The 25,758-nt window shown below is 35.9% G+C and overlaps 1 protein-coding gene and 1 long non-coding RNA gene across 9 annotated transcripts in view; one reads left to right on the top strand and one right to left on the bottom strand.

Annotated features, from left to right (window-relative positions):
• Positions 1 to 25,758, bottom strand: part of LOC138705046 (uncharacterized) — a 132,682-nt gene that overhangs the window by 44,793 nt on the left and 62,131 nt on the right. The window contains exon 1 of one of the 2 annotated variants that reach the window (XR_011333554.1): positions 2,348 to 2,929. The exons of the other annotated variant lie outside the window; for it this stretch is intronic. This is a non-coding gene — a long non-coding RNA (uncharacterized lncRNA). Of the gene's footprint in view, positions 1 to 2,347; positions 2,930 to 25,758 lie in introns of those variants that run through there. 2 annotated transcript variants of the gene reach the window in all.
• LOC138705045 (oxysterol-binding protein-related protein 2) overlaps positions 1 to 25,758 on the top strand; it is a 692,509-nt gene that overhangs the window by 653,429 nt on the left and 13,322 nt on the right. For 3 of the 7 annotated variants that reach the window (XM_069833613.1, XM_069833610.1, XM_069833616.1), the window contains 3 exons: positions 8,270 to 8,413; positions 12,283 to 12,365; positions 12,453 to 12,587. In XM_069833613.1, coding sequence (XP_069689714.1) covers positions 8,270 to 8,413; positions 12,283 to 12,365; positions 12,453 to 12,587 — 362 coding nt within the window. The other 4 variants (XR_011333553.1, XM_069833611.1, XM_069833612.1 and 1 more) reach the window with 4 other exon arrangements.

Below are 25,758 nucleotides of genomic sequence, written 5' to 3'. Positions count from 1 at the left end.
CTGGGGGCGAGATCCGGGTTATAGGGTGGATGGTTAAACACCTCGCAGCGGAACAGCAGCTGTTGTGAGCCGAGCCATGTGTGGCAGAGAGTTATCGTGCAGATGACTACACCTGCACTGAATATTCCACGCTGCTTGTTCTGAATGGCCCTTCGCAAATTTTGCAGTGTTCCACAGTAATATTCAGTGTTCACCGTCTCACCTCTGGCCGGTCGATCAGAATGCCCTTTCTGTCCCAGAAGACCGTGCACAAACTTACTGCGTCGACAAAGCCTGCTTGAATTTGGTCCTGGTTGGAGATCCACTGTGATCCCAATGCATTGACTGCTGTTTGGTTTCTGGAGTAAAGTGTGTAACCCACGTTTCATCGCCTGTGACGATCTGGTCCAGAAACTCGCCGCCATCATCGTGATACTGCTCCAAAAATGTCAATGATGATCCCATGCGCTTTGTTTTGTGTTTGGGTGTCAATTGCTTCGGCACCCTCCTGGCACACACTTCCTTAAACAACAGATGCTTCGTGATAATTTCGTGCAATAAAGAGCGGGAAACTTGCGGAAAATGGCTGATGAGTTCGGTAATCGTGAAGTGATGGTTCTCCATATTGCACTGCCTCACTTGCTCCACAAGATTGTCCATGACGAGGGATGGCTGCCCACTGCGCTCCACATCATGCACATTCTGCCGACCTTCTGAAAATTGCCTGCACCAGCGACGCACCATCTGCTTGCTCATGATGTCCGACCCATCACTTGACACAGTTGACTGTAGATGTGCCATGTTCTGTGCATTGAAAAACTTTTATCACAGAACGAACCTCGCAGTCAGCGAGGGATGAAATTAGAGCCGTCATCTTCATCCGCTATACTGGTGGTACTGTGAGAAACCAGACAGTGTCACCTGGCATATACCATTGCCACATCATTACTCTGTCATGCATGCGCGTTCAGAATGTAAGTTTCCCTCACAGCTCATTGATAGCAGGCCATGCATTGCGAGAGGTTAGTGTGCATGCCAGTGACACTGCCTGGTTCCTCACAGTAGCACCATTATAGTAGATGAAGATGGCGGCTCTAATTCCATCCCCCGCCATTTGCGAGGTTCATTCTGTGATAAAGTTTTTCAACACACAGAACATGGCATTCATCGAAATCTATCGTCAACTGTGTCAAGTGTATGGGTCGGATATCATGAGCAAGCAGATGGTGCATCGCTGGTGCAGGCAATTTTCAGAAAGTCGGCAGAATGTGCATGATGTGGAGCGCAGTGGGTAGCCATCCCTCTCCACGGACAAACTTGTGGAGCAAGTGCAGCAGTGCAATGTGGAGAACCGTCACTTCACGATTATGGAACTCAGCAGCCATTTTCCACAGATTTCTGCTCTTTATTGCACGAAATTGTCACGAAGCACCTGTTGTTTAAGAAAATGTGTGCCAGGTGGATGCCGAAGCAACTGACACCTGAACATAAAACACAGCGCATCGGATCAGTATTGAGATTTCTGGAGCAGTATCACGATGACAGCAACGAGTTTCTGGACTGGATTGTCACAGATGATGAAACATGGGTTGCACACTTTACCCCAGAAACCAAACAGCAGTCAATCCATTGTCGTCCTGAAATTCATTGCAGTGAAAAACGCTTATTTTCAAAACTGAAAAGAACTAAACATGAACTAATGATCATCATTGGTCAAGGTAGATTGAACATTCTCACTCTAATGTAATGGGCATTGAACATGAATTTCTGCTTGAAATAGATATTTCCAGTATCATCTACAAATTTTATTTCGCTAAATATAGAAAAGTTAAATTGTAAAGTCTAGTTTTGTTACTTTTTGTATTTGACATTGGTACCGGTACTTACATATAAATAGTAACAATGGCAGTTCTACAGGCTATAAACTGAGAGAGAAGACATTTTTATGACTAAATTTCTCATGTATGATTCTCTTATAATACTGGTAATGCAGTATTTATAGTAGATAATACATCTGAATCTGAACCAGAAAAAAAATTCTCCTTTCACCACTTTATTCATTACAAGCAGGTACTTTTTATTTCTGTCGAAACCACGCCAGACTCGATCCGCCTTTGAATGATATACTGATGTTTAATTATCTGAATAGCACACTAAAATACTGAATTACTTTACTGTTCAAGTGAATGACTTATATTTTAATATCTATGTGCATTTTCATAAATTTGGGGCCCCTTAATAATATTATGCTCCAGGACCCATAATAGCTTAATCCGGCACTAGTGACCCATACAAACTGCAGCATTAAGACAACAAATGTCGTTAGGTAAGGCATAATATATTTCATAATTTTCAAATGCTTACTTACCTCCACGTTGTTCTTATGTGGAAAAATCGGACTAAACATCAATAAGTAGTATAAAAATGAATTTTTTTTATAAAATTCAATGCCTCTTTGCATTACTATGATAATATTTCTCCTCTTCCTATTCATTGATTCAGCGTTCTGCCCAAGGACAGGTCTTTCATTGCAAACCTAGCATTCTCTAATCTTCCTATAATAAAAAAAAAAAATTTCAAATCAATAATGTCCATTTAACTCACTCGTCAGATCACTATTCCACTTATGGAACGTAGAAAATTTTGCCTGATTGTAGAATATTTATTTTCCAGTACTGTACTTGTCCATATAAAAACGGTAACAATTTAGTATATTGAATTTTGAATTAATTACACTTTAAAAATGTTGAATCTGATAATGTATTCGGGCCAGATTTTTAATATTTAATAATCTGGACTTGTCTTATTGCTACGTATTTAACAAGAATCATACATTTACTGCCTTAATGAATATCAAGCAGTACACATGGAAATGATTAGAGAAGAACTCTGAAACCACACACATAAGACCATGTCATTAGACTTACCGAACAAGACTCATACTAAGAACTTTAGCTTTCCACAAATGGATTATGCAGAGTGAGTAATTTAAAACTCGCCCACTTCAGCTAGCTGTACTGACAACCATCTCAGTCTTTACTCATTTTGGCTGGCAGTCAAATGCTGAAGCACTATTATTGATCGTTTTTGTGTCAGCTTATGCTTCAATACGCTGCACTGTGTGTTGTACGTGATGATCTTATATCAACATGACATTCTCAGCAAGAAACGATTGTGCATTTAATTATAAGTTCTGGTACACCACTATGTAATAGGAGTAACAGTAGTGGCGACATCTGAAAGATGAAAAGAGAGATACTAAGTGACAGGAGGCCGAATGCTGTGGCAAGGTTATAGTGGGTAAGATGAGGAGATAGATAAGTAACAAGACACCGAGGATTGTGATGAAGTTAGATGCGGGAATGACTAACAGCAGGCCGAGATCTTTGATAAGGTTACAGTGGGTTAGATAGCTAGGTGACGGGAGATCGAGAAATGTGATGAGGTTAGTGTGCGTTAAATGAGGGGACAGCTAATCCTAACGTAAAATTCACCATCGAAGCTTATGTGCATTCAGGATTCTTCAAGGACACATGGGAAATGTTTTCTGATAAGTTTCCTGATGCAAGTAGGTTCTTCGTACAAGACTTGATTAAAAATGACATAGGAACTACAGGATCTGCAACAAATGCAAAATGGAATAGAACCTTCTGTTGGGACTACTGCAGAGCCCATGGCGGATATCAACAGAGAATTGCTGTGAGGTACTACATGTATTAAATTTGAAACCATATCTTATAAGTTATAACACGTGTAGCCTACAACAATAATAAATTGAAGGAGATAGGCAAGGTGAGGCATTTGAATTACTGTCACTAGCTTCAAAACAAAATCGTTGAACGTGAATTACATTCTGTAGAACGGTTTTGTCTATCTGGACATGTCAATTCAGAAAAGCCCAGGTACAGATCCATAGAAAATCCTCACCTACTGCATGACAAAACAACTTAACAATTAGAAAATCGGGGTATGATGTAATGCTTCTGGTAATTGTATCATGGGACCACTGGGTAATTCTACAGAAATACTCGTACTTTACCACCACCATGTTAAGATAGGAGGTCCAGGTGAAAATTTCTGGATAGTGGGTGTTTGAAATTCTGGACCGTATAAGCAGAAAAACATTTTTAGTGCCAGGGGAGATAATTAACAATCTGTCCATAATGATTGATGTGGACAATATGGTGATGATACATCCATTCATTACTATATGCAACAGGTGAATAGTTCTATTTTATTCTGTGTGGAAAGTATTGGGTGCCAGAAAGTAAAACCATGTCTTTACTACTGTACTCTATATTATTTGGAGTACACAATAAAGTTGTTAAAGGAAAAATGGAAATTATAAAAGAGGAAATGGTGCTTCTTTTGGTAAATTATATCTTACAGTTATGGTACTGATACCTTGAGCTGTTGTAAGCAATACCATGGCACACGAAAAAAATCATGAAATGACAAATATCCTATGAAAGGTTCTGTAAAGATGACGTCTGAACACTGGGAGAGCTGTATGCCCATCTTTCCCATATAGTATGGTTTCTTACATAGGAAGAACTTTTCCAGAAGACAGATTCCTATGCAATAACAGCAAATGTTCAGACATCTTATACCACTTTTCGAGCATTGCCAACTTATGCAGTGCATACTGTGCAACAGTTCATTGCTGCAGTTCATACAGAGTAGAGTTATCGAGAATGATAGCATATTTTGGATGTGACAGCATATTGGTCTCATTTCTTTGCTGGAAGGCGCATAATACCCTCCAGAACAAAGACATACTCAAACTTTCATAAATCACTTGGTGGAGCTTGTGGATATGGCAGAGAATGGTCAAATATACATAGAAAATCTGAGATGCTTGCTAGGCGAACACATGACTGTGCACACACAAAATATTGAGAGAAAGTGATTATCCTGGAAATATTCAATTCTAGTTTTCAGTTGCAGGAAGCAACATTTCGAGGGTTGTTTCGCAAAGCACATATTCAAGGCAAACTTCACTCAATCTTGTGTAAGTAAATTCTTCAAGAGGGTCACTCTGCTGTATTTATTTTTAATTTTTAATTAGTGACTTCATGCCAGCCATTTCAAGAAGACTGTTGTAGATGAAAGGTATATCTCGACCTACATTTCACAAACTTCGGCCTGTCCTTAGCTTAAGGTTACCCATTTTTTGGAGACAGTCCCCGAATTTTGCGTTTTTTCCTCAGGCAAAATTCGTCTTCGAAATGTGCCTGGGTTTAATAACATGGTCCTAGGTATTCCCGAATTTTCAGTGTTAATTGTTAATATGATTTAATGATCCTTACATATTACTGTGGGTGAATTTTGGTAATGAAACTTCGCTATTTTTTCATGAAGACATCAAAACTGAAGGTGAGGACGTAACTGCAGTCAATTCTTCTATATTGTTATCAAGGTTAATAGAAAAATTGAACTCCAAGAAAGAAGAGAAATTTATTCCATTATCAATTAAGCTACTTTTGGCATCTTTAGAAGAAGTGGTTCTTATTCTGCAATAGAATTCTCAGTATTTCTTGTGAACTTTATGAAAATGCTGATGAATATCTCACTGCCTGGATTATTCATTCACAGGATAACATATCTATGAAATGTATGTTGCTGAGTTCTTCTTCAAAAAGAGAAAAATTTTAAGAGTCATTGTAGATGGACTTGATCTGGATAAAGGTAATTTATTTGACGAAATTTTTTATGCTTGAAGAAATGTGTGACTTCAGAAAGATATCAAAGTGAAATGAAGAAAATGCTACTCTTTGCTCAAAATGGGGCGAAATGTTTTTAAATTGTCTCTGAGAAAGTACTTCGCTTTACACAACTCCAAAAGTTGATTCAACTACTTCTGTGTCTTTCCGAAAGTAATGCTTCAATGGAGAGAGGTGGGCATCCCAAAAAATCCAGAATGAGTTTGGAAACCGTTCGAGCCAACTTCAACACGACTTCTTAGGAATTTGCTGAAGAAATTGGGATCCAGAGAAGACCTGCTTAAAAACTGTATTCTTGTGAAAAATACTGATAGTTTAAATAGTAAGGAAGTGGAATAAATATTTTAGTGTGTAAATAAAATCAGTATATTCTATAAATTGTATGAAAACAATACAAGTGACTGGCAAACTAACAGAAATCTTATAAGTAGTTTTTTCATAAATATGTCGATATCTGTCCCCGAAAATTATGAAACAAAAGTGGTAACCTTAACTTAGCTAATTCCTGTCCGCAGCTGTGGAGTAACAGCACGTCTGAATGTGAAACAAGTGGGCTTGGGTTTAAATCCTGATTGGAACAAGTTACCTACCTGGTTGAGGTTTTTCCGAAATGTTCCCCTCAACCAATTGAAGCAGAATTGCTGGGTAACTTTCGGCATTGGACCTCGAATTCATTCTGCCATCATAATTACACTTTTCCTCTTTCATCATCATCATCATCATCATCATCATCATCATCATCATCATCATCTCCGTTTATTTCCTATATCTCGGGCTTGCTCCAATGTAGAGTCAGCTGCAGACTGCCAGTGAACCTGGACCCCCGAGGATTTGTGGTCATTCGTTTCTGGTGGTAGTGCTATGCACCATGGGCTCTCTACTGGACTCATGGGACCAGGGATGAGGAACTGCAGTGAGGCCTATGCAGAAGGTTAAAGGGATTGTGTAGGCTGTATAGGACTTTGAAGGTGGTGCACAGGGCGATCTGTAAAGCGGGAGGTCTTAAGGCATGCACACCATTCCATCTCGAGTAGTACAATGAGCCTGCATGCGAGGACAGGTCCAGCTCTTGCTGTTCCCTGATGGAGGACTAATAGAATAGATTCCTCATCTAACCCTGTCGCATACCTCTGCCTACCTGCAACAGTACCAATGTAACAGAACTTGGTTCTGTCACAGACCTCGGTGTGTCACTTAGCTAACCCCTCATCTAGCCCTCTCTAACCTTGTTACAAACATTGGTGTACTGCTGTCACAAGTCATGCACCTTTTTAATTCGTATTACTCTCATTCGCTCATTTTCTTTTTTCAAATGTTGGCTCTGTTGTTTCTGTTATTGCAGTGAACCCTTGGGGCAGAATCCAGAACAATTTCATAACTTCCAATAGTTCCTGCTAGTGTTTATAGTTAATTATACCGTACTAGTTTTGTCTGCTGTAATGATGAACATATGTATCATAATGGATGAAGTGCCTTTTGTTTATTTTGTGGACCCTTTCAGTATTTAAGTGAGAGTTCAATGTTTATGTGATTTGTGAGTTTATGAGCCAACTAACTGCAGGTGAATATTGGAAGTAATACTATTCAGGCAATTAATTATGCCATTTTGCGTCAAGTGTATTTCAATATGATTACTCAAACACAAGAATGCAATGCTGTGGAGTGATATTTCCAACATATTTTGTAAGAATAAACACATTAAATTGCACAATTAAGGAGTTTTTTCTTCTGCTTATGCAGGCTGGTTCTAAGTTGCTAACCTGTTTCAAAGGAAATATATAGAGAATGTAATTACACATTAAGTGTTGTGGTATCGAACTTAGTCTAAATATACTGCTTATTTGCTAGCAGCAGGTATGGCAACTAATGATTTCTATCTATCTTCGTAGTGTATCCAGCTATTTGCTGACAACACGTGTTCCACTATGTTTCACTATGAATTTCCTCTTCTTACAAATGATGGGTAAAAAGCACGATGCTGGTTGTATATTTCAGCAGCCATATTCCAGAAATGAGATGTATTGAGTATATATTGGAGAGAATTGTCCAAGATTACAGGAAGTGGAGATTTTAGATTAGTTCTATGGATGTTTGGGACAGGGCAGTTCAAGAGGATATGTTCCAAATGTTCTTCGTTATTGTTGATTTTAATATTGGTACTAGAAGGTTAACGTTATGCAGTTTGTTCATGGTGACCATCTATAATAATAGAACGATTTTAATAAACTTGTTGATTCTGATTATGCATGCGTTGTTGCTTGTTTCTTTTCAATGTCCCTTCCACATTTACACACGGACATACACAGAGTACTATCACTCCTAAAGGGTACCAGTACAGATATATCAGATGGGTTCTACATGTTCTTTCAATGACATACAAAGAGAATAAATTTCACTTTAAATTACAACAAGTTGACATTAAGAATTTCCAACCTAAAAATAAAAGTACAACATCATAAATTCAGTGAACCATAATTTATATTGATACAATTTCATTGTGCATTCAAAAGCTAGAGATCTTACGTTAATATCTGTATGTTTTTTTTTTTTTTTTCATCTCTTATTAGGGTGTAAACAGTATAGATGAAGGATGCCCTGTACCAGATGTGGCAGAAGGAGAACTTCCCAAATGTGACTCTACCTATTCCATAGATATACCCAATTCTGTTACTTTGTGGGAAGCTGATCCTAGACCAGAACGAAGTGCAGAGGTTAGTTACCATATTTACTTTGTCTATATTTGACTCACCTCAAAGCATAACTCCTGTTTTTAGTCTCCATGACATTCCATCTTTATTAATATGAAAATTTTAGCATCACATATTGTGAGTTAATAACCGGTACCAGTATAATACCACTTTAATATTTTTGCAGTAGGTTGGTCCATACAAAAATCAACAAATTAAATATTACAGCTGAGTTTTATATCTCATTGAAAGCTGATATAATTTTAAATAAATGGCCTGAATACAAAATTAGGTTTTCAAGAAATGATAGGCTGATGTATAGAGCATAGACTCTTTGAGTGATTAAAACATTTAGGGAAAGTTTAATGTCTATAATCCAGCTGAATTATCTCTTGAAACAGTATTTGCAGAATTCTTATCTAATATTGTAATATAGTTCCATATGCCTAATATTGACAAAGCAAACGATTAATAAAAATTGACAGAGTTGTAAGTAATGTAATTCTTTATGTAAGTTAAAATTTTCAGTCTGTTTTCTCTCCTCATAATTTAGACATAGGCCTAGTTATTCAGAATTCAGAAGAGACTTTTGGGTATTCCACCATGTGCTACAACTCAACATCTGCAATGCTTTGAAACTACGTACATGTTCCATCATCAGGGTAGATTGGTCGCGTACTCTGTTGAGCCTGTTATGCTTGCCTATTTCTAACATCTGAATTTAAATTTTCAAATAATTATAATGGTATGTTTCTTACTCATAGAGACTTTCACAGTAAATGTGTTCAGATATAGACTTTTATAACTATAACCCTAGATTATATCGTCGCCTGAATGCAAGAACTAGGTAACTGATCGAACGATACCAGCAACATCTATTTTTCAATATAACAAATAGGTAAAAGAAAACGAGACATATTTCTTAGTGCAATAAATAAGTAAATAGGCGATGTAACAAAATACAGTATGAAAAATCAAGTTACCTAGTTCTTGCATTCAGGTGACGACAGATAGGTCGACCTTATAGGCTTTGAACAACTTTTGTCAGGTTTACTACGCTGCCATCTAGTTGTTACATCAGAAGTCACGTCATAATTCCCATTTGAATTGCATTGGCGACTGTACTGCCATCTCATGTTCGTTTATAGCGGATGGGTGGCGATCCTGGCGGTTGTTCTCTTCAAAGTGCTGCCGATTTTAACATAGCAATGAGTTATCTGTTACATATATGATCTAGGCTATAACTTAATATCTTCAACATTTCGGAACTCCGTATAAGTTTTGTTATGAGAGAAAATTGGCATGTCTTAAAGGTTATCTACTCTGTTAGGTTGTTACACCTGCCTATTCCAGATAATTGGTCAAAATTGTATAATATTACGATGGCCAGTTATTTGCAGTAGTCAGGCATAATGGGCTGAACAGAGTAGGTGACTCTTTAGGTTGTACCGGTACCAATTTGCCCTGATGATGAAACCTGTATTTAGTTCTGAAACATTGGAGATGGTAAGTCTCAGCACACAGTGGAATATCCAAGTCTACTTCTGAATATAACACATGAAAACATAAACCTCATATTATTTTATTCAGAATAATCCATCCGATTTCAAATGATATTTTGTAAGCTTAATTATTTAGTAATACATCAGTCAAAAGAAGTACTGTCCAAGTTTTGTCTCTCACGTTATAAGGTCCCTGTGTGACTTCCCATAGTTACACAAGCAACGTCGAGACAATAGTCGAATTCTTCCCATATTCACTGCTGCATGTCCATTGTCACTAACTCCATAGCAATGTGATATTTTAACTCATCCACTCCAGGGTTGTGGATAGCAGTGGCAGATGAGCATCGTTAATGTATCTCCAAAAGAAGTCGTACAACATAAGATCGGATAACTAAGGGGGCATTTTCTGTAATTAATATATTTTCTTATTTTTCTGCTGAAGAGATTTACAGTGATATCAAAAACAGAAAGATAATCTTGTAATATATGGAAATTTATTTTCATCACATTGCATTTCCTGAAGAAAATTCTGCAGTGTATTTTCCGTTTCTCTTTTCTCACTATTTGGATTTAGCATAAGACACTAGTTTTCGTATTCAAAATAGTACAATAGCACCACAACACTATCTTCTTCCTCTGCCATAGCATGACTGAGGTACAAAAATAGAAATGTTTTTAATTCGATCAAAAGTGCTTTTGACGAAAGTAACTTTGCTAGATTGGTCTGCATCCAGCCTAAAACTCAGGGATTTCCTCTTTCATTTGGTGTATGTCACGTTAACATATACAGTAATTTGTGAAAATTTCAAAGAAAATGTATGTAATAAATTTTTCAGAAATTATTTGTTCTTTGTTCAAGATGCAATGCAAGGATATCACTGGTACGATATATTTGTTTATGTATTGTGGCTGATATGATACGTCACAAGCAAATTTTGTACTTTCAAAAACCAATAAATCGACTGATTGAAATAAGAAACAAGTTTTTTTTTTACTTCAGTGATGGTGGTGCATCTCAATACAAAAACAAACCATAAATGACAATTTACTTAATGACACAAATGATTTTGACATAAATGCAAAATGACACTTCTTCGCCACCAGTAATGGAAAAAGCACTTATGATGGTGTGGTTGACAGAACAGAGTGACTTGCAGCCAAAACCAGTCCACAGTCTACAGAGACCATTTGAAAAGAAAATATTTCAGCTAAAGACTTGTTTCAATTTGTTGAGAAAATTTTCAGGTATAAAATATCTCCTTGTTAGTCAGGCAGAAGTATCAAAAACTGAAATAGAGATAGGTGAATTTTTCACTGACTGTCTCCTGCTTCCACATACAAGAGAGAAACACTGTTTCATTTCACCGATTTTACCAATTAAAAGATTCTGAGAGTCTGTAAAATTCGTGGTTCAAATTTATAACATACTGTATGTTCTGAGGCCATTAGATCATTGTGTTTCATATCAAGACATTGTCCTGTACAGCTGTGTAGCTTACAGTTGTGATAGGTAATGATAAATCGGAGTTGTATTAAAGAAAAAGATGAAAATAATGACCTGCAACCTTTAGAGCCCTTTTCGACCGTTTACTTAAACTTATGCATTATGCTCATCCTTCACAGTCCTTTTATTGGCCCCAGAAGGGAGATAGTTGTTGAATTAAAGCAGAAGACGAACTGTTAACAATACAGCTGTCTGCAACAGTAACAGGACATTAGTATCCTTTAGCCTTAGTGAAAAGATGGTGAAAGATGTCACAAAAATCTTTCATAATAAATAAAGAGTAAAGGATACATTAAGTTTTAACGTATCAAATAATTAAAAAAATAGCAATAACTTAATAGGTAGGTAGGTACTGACACTGATTCCTTTTCATATTCACACACACTGATTATCAAATTAGAGTAAAGTGGTTTTTGTACCATCAGGTACAAAATATAAGCAGTTTTTAGTTTATGAGTCAAGTTTCAGATTGAAAGCCAAAAAACAAATTTGAAATTACAAATTACCTAGAAATATCTCCCAAAATGCTCGTCCTCTTTTCTCCATGCTCACTTAGGCTATGTAACTTTAATTAATCTCATTGTTAAAAGTAAAAGATTTGATTGCTTCCTTGTCAAAAAAAAAAAAAGTGCATCATAAAAATTTTAGCCTCATCGTATTTTAGACACTGTTCAAATTTAAGGCAAAATACTTTGTAGTTTTGTGTAAAGGATCCATAACTACTTTAAAAAAAGTTTTTCTGAAATAAAAGATAAGTGTGCCAGCGATTTTTTGGTTAATTTTGCTGGTAACTAAACTTGTTAAATTGAAAATTGAAAAACCTGTCACAGCAACACATTATTTCTGTAAAATTATTCTTGTTATAAGAAAACATTTTGTTGCAGTATTATCAGTTCACACTGTTTGCAATGTCCTTGAACGAAATGGAGGATGGCATGAAGAACAGATTATGCCCTACAGACTGCAGGTAAGAAAAAAATGTTAATGGAGTTCTTATTTTTTTAATTGATAGTGAAGTTAAAATCGTCTAATTTTTTTTACCTTTATTTCACAGACTTCGACCAGATATACGAAAACTGGAAGAAGGTGATATAGACGGTGCAGCAGCAGAGAAAACTCGTCTTGAAGAAAAGCAGAGAGATGCGCGAAAAGCACGAAAAGGAAAGAAAGGTCTTGATTGGACACCCAGGTATGTTTAAATAACTTCTTTCTTGTACAGAGTGAGCAAGTAAAAGTGAGGCTAATGAACAAAAGTTAAATTACTTGGTGAAATCTTGTGTCCGACAGAACAGCTAAATGTTTAGAATTTATACTAGATGGCAAGTTTCTCAAAATGCTTATGTGGCTTACTTTACCAAAATAGTGGTTGCTATGTATCTTTGTACACTTAGCGGCAAAAAGAATGATGAGCTGCTGACAATTTCTAAGTTCCAGAGACATAACATTGCACATGCTCATCTCATCAAAGCCGTAGTTCACCAGGTAACACATAATTACACCATTTAAATTTGCTGTATTTTGTTTAAGAGTCTAAAATATGTAATAAAGTTGAATGCCGGGTTGATTCTAGATACATCAGGGCCCTTGAAGAGTGAAATAATAATAATAAAATTGATAAATACAAAATCAACCAGAGCGAATATGAACAGGAAAACCACGTATTATGCCAAACCGATATTAACAGTCACAGTAGCGTAAGTCGTTACAGCATTGGTCTATTGAACAAGTTGATAGTAGTAGCTCAAGGTTCGAATCTCCCCTAATCTTTTTGTTAATTACAAATCTGCCATCATATGTGTCTCGCAAAGCTATAATTATGTGGCAATATGATATCTCTTAGAATATGCCCAAACTCTAACAAATAATAAACCTTCCTCTCTCTTTCAAGCAATACTGCTATCTGTTAATATAACATTCTGCCTCGTCATTATGTTTGAAGATGGCACAGAGACAATAACTCACTGCCCTGGTTCGCATAGGTTATTCTGCGTATGTTACTCTCTGACAGGACTTCGATTGGAGAAATGTCATTTTCTCCGACGAGGTAATTGTCTCCAATAGCAATAATAGTACTGCCCTAGTTTATTGTATGAATGGCCACCGAAAAGATGAATGCTTCGTGAGACAAATAAACAAGTCGGGTTGCATGAGGGTCACGTCTTGGGGGTGGATATCATATGATGGGGCAGGACTTCTGGCACGCATCCACGGGCGGTTTACGGCAGAAGCCTACAAACACATTTTGGCAAATGTAATGATCCCTTCCACCCAAAAACGATATCCAGAAGGAACACTTTTCTTCCAGCAGGATAATCATCCGATACACACCGCCAACCAGATTCAAAGATGGTTTACGAGGAGGCGTGATGTCGACCCAGTCGACTGGCCTCCAAATTCACCAGATATGAATCCGATTCAAAATTTGTGGGCTGCTGTCAAAAGGATCCTATGCTCTAATTGGGCAGAACAACCACCCGTTCGGACACCTGAGGAATTGTGGGACAGAGTTCTAGATGTGTGAGAGGAGATGGCCAAGAATTTAGACCTATTCCATACTATTGTGGACTCCATGCCGTGCAGAATGAGGGCAGCTGTTGACACAGGTGGTTTGTGGACGAGATACTAGTCCTCACCACAGGCCTTTTTCTTGTTAATATATTAAAAAATTGTTTGTTTTTGTTAATTTAATTATTTATTTGTTTTTGATATGCGTCCGGTTTTTTAGGATGTGACACAAGTATTTTTGTTTATACAGGCCAAGTCTCGCCTATTAATAGCCCACAGGTGATGGGCAATAATATTTTTACAAGACAGGCATATCGAAGTTTGTTAACAAATGCCATTTCACATTTAAACTAATAAATTAAGTAAAAATTAAAATAAAAAATAATAATTTTACCATACTGCAAGGCAAACTCACAACCTCTGGTACGGATGTCAGACTTCTTACCACTGCACAGTGGGCCAGAATTCAAATCTAGCAGGAAAATATTGAATTTTTTAATGTTTTAAATTACGTTTTCTCGCTATATAGTCTCGAAGTACTATAACTGATCTTCATAAATCTGTATTCCATCAATTTATACCGAGCGAAATGCCAACAGGGCTGGCTGCTGAAAGTCACTAAGTGTTGAGAACCCGAGCGCCGAGCGCCAGACAGTTTATGGCGGTAGTGATGTGAGGGAGATCTGTGGGTTGTTGATGTGGAGAAAAGTGTCTTTCTGTGATGGAAGTTTTAACAGAAGGTTCGTACTTCCTATTTCCATTATTCATACTTTAATTGTATACGTGAAATATTACCAGGGATGTGTTAAACATAGCTTTAAAATATTGCGGAATTATGTCTTTACTTAATTTTAAATTAGAGATATAAAAAATGTTGCACCAGGTGTCACCTTAAAATCTACATCAGATTATAAAGCAATCCTTACAGTTTATTACAAAAGTTAAGATTTGCTTGCGTTTGCTTGCCTTTTTCTTATATTTGCGTTTTTATTTCAGAGGTAGATCCCCATATCCAGTCCACTGTGACTCGGCTGGACTTAAACGAGGTGTTGACTACTGAAAAAGGGTCTACTCAAACTCTCACTGATTTCGTAGTGACAAAATTAGAAATACAACATTGTTCCAAGGATATTGTACGGTGTGTCGAAAAAGTTGTGCGCACATTTAGAAGTAATTTAGAAAAACGCTTGAAACGGTGCTCCAGGGAAAAGGACAGGTTTTTGCGTAAAGATTCGGAATGGTTAGTGAAATCAATGGACCACGGACATCCTTCTCCCTTCCCTCTACTTTTCCCACATGCCTGGCCGATTAGTCCAGACACTTTCTTCTCTCCATTAATAAATTATTGTCAATATTTTAGTAAAACCTGAAACTTTTAACAGGGGAATTAAATACACTGTCAATTCACAGGGCTAACGGCTTCAAAGCTGGGTACCTGGTTCAAATAAAGTGCACTGGTACAAAATTTAACATGGAGGCATGAGATAATTACTCTGCTTGCCATTAAAATTTAACTTTAATTCATGTGTCCCCAATTTCAAAAAAATAATCTAATTTCCCCAAATAGTTCTACAATAAATAAAAACTCGCCAAATGTCCAAGGATTTATTTCCATCCGTTTCAGGAGTAGGTAGACCTCAAAAATTGTTTGAAGAAAATGGCATGAAAACAAGAATTAAACATATAGGGTACGGTCTCTGAAAGATCAGCGTTCTTAAAGTGAATTAGTTCTAGCTACTCAATTGTCTTTGCGGGGTTAAGGGAAAAAAGATGCAACATACGTTCTACAACAAATCACCACAAATTACTCCAAAAAGAGCATCAAAGTATAAGATAGCCTATAATAAATCTCCTACTTTACCAAGACCATATACACCAGAGAAAGCATTGCAATTTTTAATAGAGAACGTCACCAAACGTAAATACAATGTGCAGTGTTACCTATAGGTTTGCCCAAGAAGCTAGACATTAGAGCATTAGAAAGTACTGTAAAGATTATTCAAGAAAATTTTCACGAATTCAAACAATGTAGAATATTTTAAATCATCTTCTTGTAACTCCTTATCCTATCATATCAAGTATTTATCCGTTTTAAGAAAATAAGAATTCCTTTCCCGCTGAAGTGCGACAAATGTTGAAGGAACTCCATACTTACAGTACAAGTGAAGACGTGCGTGTGACAAGAGGGAAGGATGATGAAGCGGACGAAGAGCAGCTGCAGCTGGAAGAGGAGGAAGAGGAGGAGTAGGAGGAGGGGGAAGAGGAGGAGGAGGAGGGGAGGAGGAAGAGAAAGAGGAAGGAAGATAAGGAGGACGATGATGCAGACGATGACTCCTCCTATTAGAGAATATTGAAAACTATAAGTTCACAAAAAGAACAAGTGATATAATTAAGTACCTAGTAGGCTCCATGAAAATAATTATTCAAACTCGCACTCATAGCTCATTACTACGGATAACATCCCATACTGGCTTATTATTATTCCATAAGCTCTTAGAAATCATTATTTAGTAAAACAGAATCATGTAACATTATATTCCATACTTATTTAATTTTTTCCCACTAAATTTGAATTCTGGCCCACTGTGCACTGGGCCTCACACTGCTCGTAAGGTTTACTACATTATAGACGGACGACTTTCAATGAAGAGACACCACAACAATGCCTTGCAGTGAGTTACGTTTACACTAGTGAACCACATGATAGAATTTAGCATTTCTATCGGCCCATTCTTTTTGCCGTTAAGTGTACATAACTGTACTGATATGTGGAAACTTCAGAACAAAATCTTTTATTGGAATTATATTGCTGTAATAGATCCAATTTTTTTTATCCCGTACGCAACAGCGTGGCATTCATATTACCAAAGAGTACAGAATAAAAGAGAACATGCTACAGAACATCAGGTAGAGCCAAAACCAATGCACATACTGCTATCTTGATATGATCCAATCCAGCGTAAATAGTAGTCCTACATTTGTCAAATACACTTATTGAAGTTTTATGCGACATAAGTCCTTTTTCTCTTGATGGTAATGGAGTAACAATCAGAATTGGACTTCTCAAAGAAAACAAACAAATGCACAGCTGTAATATGATTATTGATGTATCATTTTAATAGATAGGCTAATCTGTTGTTAATAGGTTACATAGCAATGTAATTCTTTGTATTTGTTATTCAAAGTCAGTATCTATAAATGTGTAAACTCCATATTGTATGATTCATTCTGTTCATTAAAGCCTTTTATAAGGTCTTAAATTACATTTCAATTTAATAAAAGGAATTTTAATGGAATGGAACGTTTCTTTAAATCTGAGATATTCAATACTGTACTGAACCTTCAGCCAGCATAGCATCAACACAATGGAAACATTGGCTAAAAACATTGAAGGATTTCTAACAGCAGCAAAAGTCGCTGAAGAACAAAATAAACTGTCGTTGCTGATTAATCATGTAAGTTATTCAGTTCATGAATTTATAAGTGAGTGTATTAGCTGTACAGATGTGATATCGGTTTTGAAATCTTTATTCGATAAAGTCAAAAATTAAGTTTTCAGAAGATATTCTTTAATTACGAAAAAGGAAAAATCTTATTGAAACCATAGATCAGCATTTACAAATTTTAAAACAGTTAGGTAAATATTGCAATTTTAAGAATGTTACTGCTGAAAAGTATCCAGATGAGATATAAGAGACTCATTCATTAATGATTTGTCCTCGTATTATATACATCAGAGAATTCTACATTAGAACTGCAAGATGCCTTTGAGAAATCTAGAACCCTAGAATCCGCACAGATTCAGTCTGATTTGCATTATAGGGGCCACCCATCACACATTATATGCAAAAAAAAGGTCAGCGGAAGTAATGGTTCGATTAGCATTTTTAGCATTCGATATTCGATAAACATTAAAAGCTACCAAATTAAAAAATTAAATAAAAAAATTTAAACAATTTGTTACCACTGATGTGAGTTTAGTCACTTTGTATTATATTTTTGGGTGAATGTTACTTATGTCCCGCCCACTATAGAAGACATAGGCCAGTTTTATACTAATCCTAAACATATTTAGTATAACTTGTTGCTTGTGAGCCATCCCAAACTCCGACCTCCACCCTAAGAGCGCCAGTCCTTATATACCCGTCAGTCAATGCCTACTGGCAAATAAAAGCAATTGACAATAGATATCTCAACGATAATTTGGTCCAGGGAGCATTCTCTTTTGGCACAAGGATGCTTTATGTAACATGTTTCTAAATTAGTCTTTTAAATACCGGTACATTCTTTAAAAAATCACTGAAAAACAAATGTGAATATAGGAATTGGAGTGAGTACGAAATTATTATTTTTTGGCGTATCATTTTTACGTATATAACGACAAATAAAAAGGGATTATTAGCAAGTATGTACACTGCGTTTGTCAAATGTGCATCACTATGCTTTCGAAAAGGCACTTTTCAGTGCCCGACACCCCTCTTTTTTTCCATCATGTGCTACATGTCGGATCATCATCGGGGCTTGCAGCCCCAATACCCCGCTTTTTGCATCATGTGCTACACGTCGGATCATCATCGGGGCTTGCAGCCCTGATACCCCGCTTTTTACATTATGTGCTACATGTCGGATCATCATCGGGGCTTGCAGCCCCGATACCCCGCTTTTTACATCATGTGCTACACCTTGCAGCCCCGATACCCCACTTCCTACATACAACATAATTATATTATATTATTACCCATTTCAGCGAGTACTGACGACCACTGCAAAATACGATAATTTGGTCCAGGGAGGATTATATTTCTAATTGTTTCGATACATACTATAAATGGTATTAAGATTGACGGAGCAATAATTTTCTTTAAATCATATTCAAAATTTGCCCCTAATCCAGCCATAAATATTGTTAAACCAGAAATAAGTAAAATAAAAATATTTAATCAATCACTAAAAACAACTCTAAACCGAATTAATAAAAAAACCCCTGCAGTAACTAAAGTTGATGAATGAACTAAAGCAGATACAAGGATGATTTATGTAACATGTTTCTAAATTATTAGTCTTTTATATTCTTTAATAAATCACTAAAAAACAAATGTGAATATATAGGATGTGGAGTGAGTACGAAATTATTATTATTTTTTATTTTTTGGCGCATCATTTTTACGTAAATAACGATAAATAAAAACTAACATGCCACATAACATTATTTAAGAAATACAGGAAACAAGCATCAATAATATTCCCCATTCTTAATGATCTTGGATATAAAAAAAACGCATGGAATAGAAATTACATACAAATGTGCATGTAATAAACAATAAGCAAACCATCTTCAATTAATCATTTCAAAACAACGTGAATATAGCGTCGATTGTGTAGGAAAATAATTTCTTATATGTTGCTCCCAATGTGCATCATTGTTAACTTATGAAAACAAATTAAAATTAACATGGCATATAAACACTATTTGAAGAAAGATAGGAGATATTAAGTAATATTCATCGTTCTTAATGATCTTCGGATGGAAAATAACAATGAAATATGTATAAAATAAAAATTACATACAGGTGAGCATATAAAAAAACAGTAAGTAGAATCATATTTGATTAATAAGCTTAAATTACTCCAGGTTTAGTGTAAGAGTGGCCTATATCTAACGATATCTCCCAGCAAAGTAGGCTAAAAGTCAACAAAATAAAACCGACTGTTAATTTAGAAGTTGGCAATATATTTTATGTCGATTACAACAACAATGCATATCAATAGTAGCATTCATACCATTCAACCAATAAGGAGATTGGCCCCTATAATGCATCTGTGCCATTGCTTCTCCTGAAGTTACATATTCTGCTGCTTCTACTTCTAAATGTTATTTTTGTGGATATAGGCCCTAGTCGTCTTATTTGCAGCATGTGTCCTCAGTGGTGTCATCATAATTTTATAAAAACCAGTTCTCTCTGTTAATAACTAGAAATTTCGTAATTGTAATATCAAAAGTATTAAATGAAATAATACAATGAAGAAAAATTTCAATGCAACATGCCATTGCATAATTATGTGTAGAGTAGTTTAAAAACTAGCAAATGCTAACTCGAGTCACGAAGTGCTGTGCAGAATATTCACAACAAACAACTAACTACCTTTGAATATTTGTCCACACGTACATATTGTTTGAAACGTGCAAAGATAAATCTGCACATACACTTACATCATCTATTGTTACCTCAAGTTAATTTAACATTAAATGTTCAACAAATCATTGCCACTTTGTAGCAACGTCATATTGTATTTTTGGTCCAGAAAAAATAATTGTAAAAAATACGACTTTTCCCTGCACCAGAAATGCAATATGGTGTTGCTACAAAGTCACAGTGTTACACTACCATGATTTCTCTCTAGATTCAAACAATACATAAGCGCAACTTTAATTATATCGAATGCTACTGCCACAGTGATCAATAATGCAATCAGTATTATTACGATTCTTAATGAAAATAATTTATTTAATTCCAGTATAATAAAAAAATTGTAGACGAAGTACTGAAACACGAAAATCAAGTACCAGTACTTGGTATCTTATTAATATACTTAATAGTGTATTTTTCCTTATGTAGATGAAATTGTTAGGGGACCATCAATGTGGTTTTAGGCATAATAGATCGACTATTGGTATTCGACAGATATTGGAGAAAAAAATAGAAGTATAAGGGTACAGTACATCAGTTATTCATAGATTTCAAAAAGATATATGGCTCTGTTAAGAGAGAAGTTTTATATAATATTCTTATTGAATTTGGGGTATTCCCAAGAAACTAGTGCAATTAATTAAAATGTATCTCAATGAAACTTAAAGCAGAGTCTGTATAGGTCAGTTTCTGTCAGATGCATTTCCAATTCACTGCAGGCTAAAACAAGGAGATGCACTATCACCTTTACTTTTTAACTTTGCTCTAGAGTATGCCATTAGGAAAGTTCAAGGTAACAGACAGGGTTTGGAATTGAACGGGTTACAACAGCTGCTTGTCTATGCGGATGACGTGAATATGTTAGCAGAAAATCCACAAATGATTAGAGAAAATACAGAAATTTTACTTGAAACAAGTAAAGAGATAGGTTTGTAAGTAATTCCCGAAAAGAAAAGTATATGATTATGTCTCGTGGCGAGAATATTGTAGGAAATGGAAATATAAAATTTGGAATTTATCCTTTGAAGAGGTGGAAAAATTTAAATACCTGAGAGCAATAGTAACAAATATAAATGACATTCAGAAGGAAATTAAACACAATAAATATGTGAAATGCCTGTTATTATTCGGTTGAGAAACTTTTATCATCCAGTCTGCTGTCAAAACATCTGAAAGTTAGAATTTATAAAACAGTTATATTACCGGTTGTTCTTTATGGTTGTGAAACTTGGACTCTCACTTTGAGAGAGGAACATAGGTTAAGGATGTTTGAGAATAAGGTGCTTAGGAAAATATTTGGGGCTAAGAGGGATGAAGTTACAGGGGAATGGAGAAAGTTACACAATGCAGAACTGGACGGAATGGAGTACGTGGATTCAGTAATGTAGTGAGTAAGTATGGCTTACAACAGGGCTGGGCACTGGGAGCGATTCCAAACTCTAACCAGGGATGCTTAATATTTTTCCGTCATGGCATCAGTGCTGCGCGGTGTTCAGCAGGGAAGAAAGGAGTTGAAGAGAAGTCATATGGCTCCCTGTGAGAGAATAGAATCTGCTCTTGGTGCTCAGCTCTGGCTACAAGCATATCCACTATCTCCTAGTGTCCTTGAAATTCGCCGTTTTCAAATTGTGCTCTACAACTGCAAGGTCATGTTACTGTCATGCACAGACCCTGGCCATCGCGTTACAATGTCTCTTATTAGTAAGTTATGGTCACTAATGGTTTGGCAGTTCATAGAAAAATATGATTTTCTGTTGAGGTAGTGTTCTGCATTGTCTCCTCTGAGAGACTGAATTCTGATGAGTATAGTCTACATTCCCACAACACCCAGAAATCCACTTACAGTATTTGATTCAATCCATTCATTACAGATTGTAGTTCTGCCCTTAAAGGAAATGAAACGTAGGTGGGCAGAAAGACGCAATAATGTTCGACACATCCTTAATAATGCTGTGGTACGATGAATGTTAGAAATGTCATCAATCACAATGTTAAATGTCCCTGTAGCGTACTATCTTAATGTTGTTAAAACTCTGTTCACAGGTGGGACGGGATTATTTCGATCAGTAGGAAATTTCATCCTATCATTCATTTCATTCACTGATCACCGCACACTTTCTTTGGACAGACGAAATCTTTCTTCGTATTTTTATCTCCATATTCTTCAAAAGGATCTCTTCTATCAACAATAATGGCAATTTGACGTTGGTCTCTCTTTAAATAATCCAGATATATCATTTCGTCTTCTATTCCATCAAGAGCATCGAATCGTACTGCCATTTTTTTTTTAACTTAACCCTGATAAATCCCACATAATTATTCCATAACAGGTGGTTAAGTTTTACCACAGGAAACTACCACGTTTAACTTTAATCGTGATTAATGCACCAGATACTGAGGTTGAACAAGGTGAAATGCGAACTTTACTGCGGTAAAGTTTTGATCAAGAATGGTACACTTGTCCATAAATGTCTCTCTCTCCTTTATTTTATTTATTTATTTATTCATTTATTTATTTATTTATTTATTTATTCATTCATTCATTCATTCATTTATTTTAGAAAATATTAGTGACTACAGTTCAGTACACCATGATTTATGTGTTACCCACATCAATAAATGTTTCATTACATCAGAAAAAGTATGACTGATTATGTATGATATGATATACAGGGTGTTAAAAAAGTATTCCATATTTTGAGAGGAGGTAGTATGCACCAAAACAAGAAAAAAATAGTCTAATAAACATGAGTCCAAAAACTCATACTTTAAGAGTACTTGCTCACCTTGCTACAAGGGGTGGTGCTCAATGTGATGTCCATTCATAGTAATGCATCCTTCTGCCCTACATTATGCACATGTGACTGTTTTCGCCAGCATTCTGCTGTAGACTCGCATGACTTATACACACTGTATATGTATATGAGTCATTCCACATCAAATTGCATAAATTTAAAGAAAATTTGACCTTTATGCGCCCGATTTCGTTGAAATCAAATTTGCGTATTCTCTGAATGAAAAAATGAAACACGTGTTTTTTTATTAGCCTCCCATTTGATGATGTGGGTAAAAAGGAAGCATTAAATTTCCTGAAATATTATGCGCATTGTTGTAGTTAATTCTAAATATTTCTGGTATTAGTTGTCAGAGATATAATATGATCTTCGGCTTATTTTGAAGGTTAAAATATGTACTTCATTCATACGTAAAACAAAAAATCCTTAAATATTTACAAATTTTACAGAACACTTAATATTATGCACATTATTTTCAATTTCAGAATCTGACTTTAGAATTCTAGAAAAAAATCCATAACTACCTCAAAAGATATTTATACAATCAAAATGGCGTTCCTAATAGGTACTGAGAAATAAAAAACTTACGAAGTCATGCATCGTGAATTGATTGGCTCACAATAGTAGGGCTACCACTTAGTTGTGGTGTGTTGTCGTGCCACAATGTGTACAAAGTCGAAGTTCTGGATGTATAGATGAGTCATTGATCACTTTAGAGTCTTCCACGCTCATCACTTATTTCACACGAACTCAACATGCTACTTTATATTTAATTAACATTATAATCGTTTGTTAAAATTTAGAATTTTTAATAAAAGCAGTCATTACATTTTACGCCACCTGCTTTTTAAATTAATCATGTATCTGTTAGGTAACTAAATTTAAATGTACAGATTTTTTTTATTATGGCCTGAGATATCGATACTTGAAACAAAAAAAGTGCAGTTGTAAAGTGCCTGTCACTACTTTTGCTTGTTGGTATCCTGTCTAAAAATATTATGTTCTTTGCGTTCAGTATCGGTGAAAAAGTCGAAAACAGTAGTAGAAATGTTCTTCTTAGCCCAGTTCTTGATGTTGTGATGGGGTATATTCCGGGTTGAAGATTAACTTTCATTGCAAGTCCCTTAATGGCACTGCTTATGCCATCATAAGGTCCTTTTCTGTGAGATGTAGCGAAAAAGTGCCACTCGGCACAAATTTGAAAGTCATTTTCGTGGAAACATATGTTCAAAAAATTGGTTTTATTTTTGTACTGAGCACTCAAGCCATCAGAAAAAAATATATTACTTTATGTAGTACTTCCAGTTCCTGTTTCTTTTGAAAAGGTCGAAAGCATTGGTGTCATGTTTTAAACATTCAGAAATAGTGACAAAATTCTTATTCTCTATGTCTTTGTTCTCTTTATAGTGAGCCACAAAGAGATGAATCGTGGCTTGCCTATTCTCCCAATGCATGCCCTGAACAGAATCCTGGGTAACAAAAGCGTAATTTTCTAAAAAAAATTGCTTATCACTATGGACTCTCCTGACTTCAGGGTTTTTCCTTTGCACTCCTTCAAAAACAAATTCTCTTGCTGAGCTCTAAATGTATGAGGCAGTAAATTTGTAAGTTTCGTTGATAATTTTGTCAAGAAAATCCTCAACTGGTGCTATCAGGGTTTCTAAATTTGTACAATCCACTGTCATCCATTATCTGTAGGCAATTTCTTCTATAGACTGTTCATCAAAGAGTTGTCATAAAATGGGTATTAAATTTTCAGTTCCTGGACAAGCATTACATAAAGGTGGAGATAAATTAGATGTCGGAAACTACAGACCGATTAGCCTTACATCTGTCGTATGTAAAGTCATGGAGCATTTGATATCGGATTATATTCGTCATGTTCTAAATGCGAAAGACTGGTTTTACAACCGCCAGCATGGTTTTAGGGAAGGCTTCTCATGTGATAGTCAAATTACGTCGCTGGTTCAGGATCTAGCTGAAGAGGTAGATAGAGGCAGAAGAATCGATGCAGTTGTGATTGACTTTTCGAAAGCATTTGATTTGGTGCCACATGACATATTAATAGATAAGTTAAGTAGGCTAGGAATAGATAAAAGAGTGGTGCTATGGATCCAAGAATTCTTAAAAGGTAGAACCCAGAGAGTTAGAGTAGGTCATGAAATATCGGAAATTGGAAATATAAGTTCAGGGGTGCCACAGGGCAGCGTTCTGGGTCCATTACTCTTCATAATATACGTAAATGACCTATGCCAGAATATTACATCAAATGTGAGGCTATTTGCAGACGACTGCATTATCTATAGAAAGATTAGAAATAATTCAGATGTAGAGTCTATTCAAACAGACTTGAATAACATTTACAACTGGGAGTTAAAGCATAGGATGAAAATAAATGGTTCTAAAAGTAAATCTATAACATTTTGTAAAACCCGAGAGGAGACTAGTCTTAATTACGAATTCAGTGGTGTTGTAATTCCGCAAGAACAATGTTGTAAATACCTAGGAGTGTATTTAAACTCCAAACTTTCTTGGGGAGAGCATGTTGATAATGTTACAGGCAAAGCATGGAGGGCACTTCAGTTTATTATGAGAATCTTGAGAAAGGCTAGCCCCAAATCGAGGGAAATAGCATATCTAACATTAGTGCGACCGTTAATGGAATACGGAACTACGTGTTGGGATCCCTATAGAATATATCAGATAAATTCCTTAGAAAGAATCCAGTATAGGGCAGCTAAATTTGTTAAAGGTAAAAGAGAAGATGGGAACGATACGATAAAAGAACTTAAATGGGAAACTTTGGAAAACAGACGTAGGAAAACTAGAATAACATCATTGTATAGAGCACATCTAGGTCAGAAAGCATGGG

Source organism: Periplaneta americana, chromosome 8 (genome assembly GCF_040183065.1).
Source record: "Periplaneta americana isolate PAMFEO1 chromosome 8, P.americana_PAMFEO1_priV1, whole genome shotgun sequence".
Lineage (NCBI taxonomy): Eukaryota > Metazoa > Arthropoda > Insecta > Blattodea > Blattidae > Periplaneta > Periplaneta americana.
The sequence above is the reverse complement of the archived record's forward strand: the minus strand, read 5'-3'. Positions and strand labels throughout refer to the sequence as shown.